Source organism: Schistocerca gregaria, chromosome 4 (assembly GCF_023897955.1).
Source record: "Schistocerca gregaria isolate iqSchGreg1 chromosome 4, iqSchGreg1.2, whole genome shotgun sequence".
Classification (NCBI taxonomy): Eukaryota; Metazoa; Arthropoda; class Insecta; order Orthoptera; family Acrididae; genus Schistocerca; species Schistocerca gregaria.
In genome coordinates, this window is record NC_064923.1 from 541,008,480 (window position 1) to 541,014,479 (window position 6,000).

At 41.3% G+C, this 6,000-nt stretch overlaps 1 protein-coding gene across 1 annotated transcript in view; it reads left to right on the top strand.

Annotated features, from left to right (window-relative positions):
- LOC126267358 (uncharacterized) overlaps positions 1 to 2,429 on the top strand; it is a 29,818-nt gene extending 27,389 nt beyond the window's left edge. Inside the window, exon 5 of the mRNA XM_049972496.1 lies at positions 2,110 to 2,429. Coding sequence (XP_049828453.1) covers positions 2,110 to 2,307 — 198 coding nt within the window. The 3' untranslated portion in view covers positions 2,308 to 2,429. The remainder of the gene's footprint in view (positions 1 to 2,109) is intronic.
- The last annotated feature ends 3,571 nt before the right edge of the window (positions 2,430 to 6,000 follow it).

Here is a 6,000-nt window from a genome sequence, read left to right on the forward strand (position 1 = left end):
TAAACTATGGGTAAGTTTAGCACAATTTACATGCAATATATTTGGATAGTACAAATTGTACCCAGCTTCGTGATGCCAGCTGAGTATCTGCTTGACACTAGCAGCGGCTTCACAGCCTGGAAGGTCTACAAAACGGCCTGGTGAGCGGTGTTCAGACCACCCTCCATGTACCCTTATGACGCCGCAAGGCAGAGGGTGACACGGCGGCCAGTCACCATCCCTTCGGCGTTCACGACCTGGACAAGCTTGTTTTCATAGTTGGGTGTTCACAATAGCTTTTGGGACCTCAAACAGTGTATTATCTGTATAGATGTCGATTAAGATAATCCTTGAACGACAGTAGAATATACAAAGCGAAGTGTACCACCGTTTTAGTTCCTGTCATTTATGTTCTTGTGCTATGCCCTTGTCTTGACGGACTTGATTTAAATTTCTTGAAACATAGGTGGTTTTTCTTTAACAAAAGATATTCAGCATGCAAACTGCTAGTAGAGGTCTTTGCCACCACATTTACGGTACAGAAAAGGTTTGTGTTAGTATGTTACACCTAATTACTAACCAAACGATTACGGGTTTTCTGTAAATACCGGAGATGCTGCGATTAGGAAACGTGAGAATTTTTTTAAAATGATTTAATAGGGAATCGGTGCGCATGCGACAGAATGGTCTACCTAATATGTTCCAAGCCAGCGCGCATAAAAACGGGGTTTTCCAGGACTCATATCTAGGATTCTGTTGATGGTAGAAAGGTAGGGTCAAGTCTTTTGGATAGCCTTTGGTCTAAGGATCACTTATATAGTTAACAGAAGGATTGTCTTACTGTAAATATCCTACGGAACAGAATGATAAACCAGGTTGTCATACTTTCCATGACCAGGCTATGGAACGACATATTCTAGCAGGTTGTAACCTTCCCACAGTTTATTTATTTCCGTAACCTCCTGATAAATGGGACTCATATATAAGCTTTCAATAATTAACTGACTGTGAATCTAAACTGATAAATCTGGACGTTAACAATGCTGCGTCATGGCCCTGAAAAGTCGTTCTGAATAAACTGAAAATTCTTACCTCAATGAAGTAGCCACATAACGCGTATATGTCTGTTCCTATAAGAAATTTTTTGGCAGAGCCCAGTGCGATGCTGACCACTAGATTTGCCATGTATAAAAAGAAACAACTGATTTTTTCTTACAATAATCGCGATGACCATGGATAGGAGAAATTAGTAAAATCTTTAAATTGAAATGAATGATTGTCAAAAGTTAGTTTTATAAGAAAGATTATTATTGAAAGATTCTTTAAAAACATTTTGTATGGGACATGATATAACCATAATACAAAATCAGTTGTTACAATTTACATATGCGCGCGGCTATAAATAATAATTTTTACTTTTACCTTACACTACATCGCTCAGGCACCGCCATCGCTCTCCACGACCGGCTTTCGTAATTCCATACAGGACACAAGTGCTTTCTGTGAGCTAAACAACTCGACAACTGCTTTCTAATAGCGACCTGACCCAACCGCCCAACACTGCTCTTTGTTCTGCGATTCTATTGTTGCTTACATATCGCAGGCAGCGAGTGAGCAATCCATCGAAGTTACATCTGGTAGAGTGCGCTAGCAATAAATTCCTTAGTCATGGTCCTCTTACAAGGTTAATGCCCTACAGCACGCAGTATTTGACACCACAATACACATGAGGAATGTACGGATCCTTGAGTAGTCTGCCTTGTTCCCTGATTGGTCATGTGTAGACCATGTCGGGGATGCGAGAGCCACGCAGCCATCTTCGTGAAGCAGCGCAGCATGTGTTTCCGGTCTGGCTACAAATTTCTCGAAAAAGCATACCACAATGAATACGAGAATGTATTCGTACTCATGGGGGTTACATTACGTACTGATACTGATGTAGAAAATCGGATCCGTATAGAATGAAAGCTTAATCCTTTTTACGCATTTCGTGAGGAACATTCTCACAAAGTTTTGTAAGCATCGAACTGGTGTTTCATGATGTAACATTTCCCGTTTCCGGTTGTGTATTTGAAACTTTTTCTTACAGTTGCTTAATTCCTTTCACTCACGTTGTATCTCATTCTGCAGGTAACGCTGGTGCCTTGCGTTCCTGAGGAGGGGTACAACGACGATTCAGACAACGACGACGACGACTCCGAGTCAGAAAGCGACCAGGAGGACCGCCTGCGGAGGCGACAGCTGGTAAGGAGGCGGAAGAAGGTGGCGGGAAGGCGTGGCCCACACTCCAAGGCGGCCAGGGCTGCTCGCCGTCGTCATACGGGCTGACGACACCGATAAACTGAGCTCACGCACATTCTCCTTGTAGCTAAACGCACACTTCGTGTCATAAGGAGTTTAAAAATATGCATTAACCTGCAATAAAAATTTAGACTGTTGAGTGCAATGAACCATACTGTTGCTACTTTTCATACGTAAAGAATAATGGTCCGTTATTACTTTATTACTATATCTTCGTCGTTTACCAGCCATGGCTGTACAGACTGCGTCACAAATACAATGTTTATCAACAAACATTTATACAACAACGTATACAAAGTTTATATTACAAATAAATGAAAATATTTATGCAGTGCACAAAAACACATAGAACATAGAGAAAATGAAATATAACTAAACAGGAAAGTAAAACATAATAGCAGCAAATGAAAATACCATAAAGCAAAATGTTTACAAGACCATGTAGATCACACACTTCATTTTGGCAAAATATGTAATTTAAGTAAAACACAAAATTAAATGTTCTGTTAACTGAGAACATAAAAAGAATATTAAATTTAGACAAAATTATATATAAAACATAACAATATTTATTATTTTGTCCATTCACTAGAACCACTGTTGAAAAACTTTTCCAAGGAATATAGTGGATTTTGTTTCAATTCCTGAGCATTTTTTTCCGAAATAATTCAGGTGGCAGGGATTTCACTTCTGGAGGCAGTTGATTGTACATTTTTAGGGCGGCTGTTGGAAAGCTGTCTTGTGTACTTGATAGGCGACACCTTGGCACTTCAATGTTCCTCTTACAGCGAGTCTCATGATTATGTGTTTCTTGTCTTATGCTAAAATTCCTTTGATTTTCTTTTATATCAATGAGGCAGAAAAACACATACTGGCTAAAAACAGTCATTGTGCCTAGCCTGCTGAAAATAGGCTTACAGTGGTCCAGACTTTTGCTGGAGGATGTGATGGCTATTTTTTTCTGTAATAGCAACACATCTTTGTTGCCTGAGGAGTGTACCCACAATAACAGTCCATAGCTAATGTGGCTGTGGAAGAATGCATGGTAGACTATTGTGAGAAACTGGTCAGTTATTACCCTCTTCAGCTTCCTCAGGAGGTATATCACACGAGAAAGTTTGGTGCATACATATGCAGTGTGATCATTCATGGAGAGTTTGCTGTCAATCTTGAAGCTCAGTAGTCTGACAGTCTCCACGTTTTCTTGGTCTTCAATGTTGGCTAGACTGCATATCAAATGTTGGGTTTTTTCTTCACTGATCTTCATTTTGTTTATTATGAACCATTCTTTTATTTCTTCAAACATCAAATTTGATTCACCAGGAGCTTCTGCGGCTGTATGTCCTTTGGCAATAAGGGTAGTGTCATCTGCAAACTGCAACATTTGACTACTACAGCTCATATCATTGACATATATGAGGAATAGGAGAGGTCCTAAGACTGATCCTTGGGGCACTCCATGTTACAGTTTTTGTTCAAGAGAAGTTGCTCTGTGCACTGATATTACCTTCTTTCGGTTTTCCAAATAAGATTGAAGTGTTGATAGAACAACACCACCAACACCATAACATCTTAACTTGGCTGTTAGTGCTGTGTGTGAGATGCAGTCAAAGGCTTTGCTGAGGTCACAGAGTGTCAGTGCCACATTCTCTCTCTCTTCAAAACTCTGTTGAATCGTTTTTAATAAGTCCAGTGTGGCTGTCACTGTTGATTTCTATTTGCGGAATACGTGCTCTGTGTTTTGGAATAAGTTGTTTTCCTCAAAGTAATTCAGTACCTGGCAGTGCATCACAGATTCAATAACTTTAGCTAGTATTGGTACCACTGAGATTGGTGTGAAGCTGGACACCTTGCATGGATCCCCCTTCTTATATATTGGTACTGTGCGCGCCAGTTTAAGGAAGTCTGGGAAGACACCAGAAGATAGACATTTGTTTATTGCCATGGCTAGTGGCTGAGCTAATTCTGCAATAATTTTCTTTAGCAGTGTGCAGGACATGACATAGATGTCTACACGTTCTGAGTGTTTGTTAGTGTTGTTAGTGACTATAGAATTTTAAGTGTTCCAGTAATACAAGGGTCAGTCAATAAGCATCTGCAATCTATTTTTATAATTTATTACAAGAACACACCATATTTATTGATGTTATTTTTCTACGAAGTCACGATGCTTTTCAATGCAACTGGTACACCGTTGCACGAGCTTTCCCGTACCCTCTGAAATAAATATTTTTGGTTGTACAGCAAGGCACGTACGCACAGTTTCCTTCAACTGTTGATCGGAGCTGAATCGACAGCCTCTTAAAGCGTCTTTAAGAGGACCAAACGGACGGCTATCCGACGGGACGAGATCGGGACGGGAATGTGTGCACAATGCAGTCAGAGGCTTTGCTGAGGTCACAGAGTGTCAGTGCCACACACTCTCTCTCTCTTCAAAACTCTGTTGAATCGTTTTTAATAAGTCCAGTGTGGCTGTCACTGTTGATCTCTATTTGCGGAATACGTGCTCTTCTCGGGTTCTTCTCGAAACGCAGCATCTGGAGACTTTGGGCTGTGTTGCCGGCGGAATGTGAACGCACATTATCTTGCAACAAAATAACGTCTTCCGACAATTGACATCTGCGTTTACAGAGAACAGCGGGCTTCAATTTGCTAAACAGGATGTCACTATAACGTTCAATGTTTATTGCTGGCCTCTTTTCCAGGTATTGTTCCGTGAATGGCCATGGTGAGTCCCAGAAGGCTGGGGGCATTACTTTTCCCACCGAGCGTTCATCTTGAATTTATTTTTGACTGGAGATCTTCCGGGTTCTTCCAGCCCCTGCTCTTTCTCTCTGGGTCGAAGTAGTGAATTCCATGTTTCATAACCAGTGATGATTTGTTTCGGTAATGAAAACTCTTGGCAGATTAAAACTGTGTGCCGGACCGAGACTCGAACTCGAGACCTTTGCCTTTCGCGGGCAAGTGCTCTACCAACTGAGCTACCTAAGCACGGCTCACGCCCCGTCCTCACAGCTTTACTTCTGCCATTACCTCGTCTCCTACCTTCCAAACTTTACAGAAGCTCTCCTGCGAACCTTTTGTTTCAGAAATGTGCCACGTCTACTAGCGGGATGATCCCGTATGTGATGACAGATTTTCACACGATTTTGTCTCTGCTTTTCATCGATTTTTTCTTTTTTTGGAACACGTCTTGCGCACACTCCTTGAAAGCCGAGACTGGTACACAGTCAGACCATAGAAGATTGACTACGGAAAGCTGTTCTTCTATGGTGTAAGAAGAAAGTGGCGCGGCCAACTTTAGTCGCAATAGCACAGAGCGTGCTGATGTGATAATGTTGCAAGTACCATAATGGCAGAATACTGTGCCGTCTAGCAGCAGGTAAGCACATAAAGCCGTAGAGACAACTTAAAGTAAACTGGAGTAACACTGCAGATACTTACTGACTTACCCTCGTATTTGCTTGCATAATTTAGCAAAACCTGGGTAAGTTTTATAAGTTGCGCGGTAGCTTGTGAATAGACCATTTACTGACATTATGTTGGACAAGAATGAACCAACAAAATCAAGTCCTAAGCAACGATCTAAACTTTCTTTTCTTGAGTCATCAGTCTTCTGACCAGTTTGTAGCAGCCCATCGCGAATTATTCTTCTGCGCCAACCTTTTCATCTCAAAGTAGCACTTGCAACAGACATCCTCAGTTATCTGCGGGATGTAT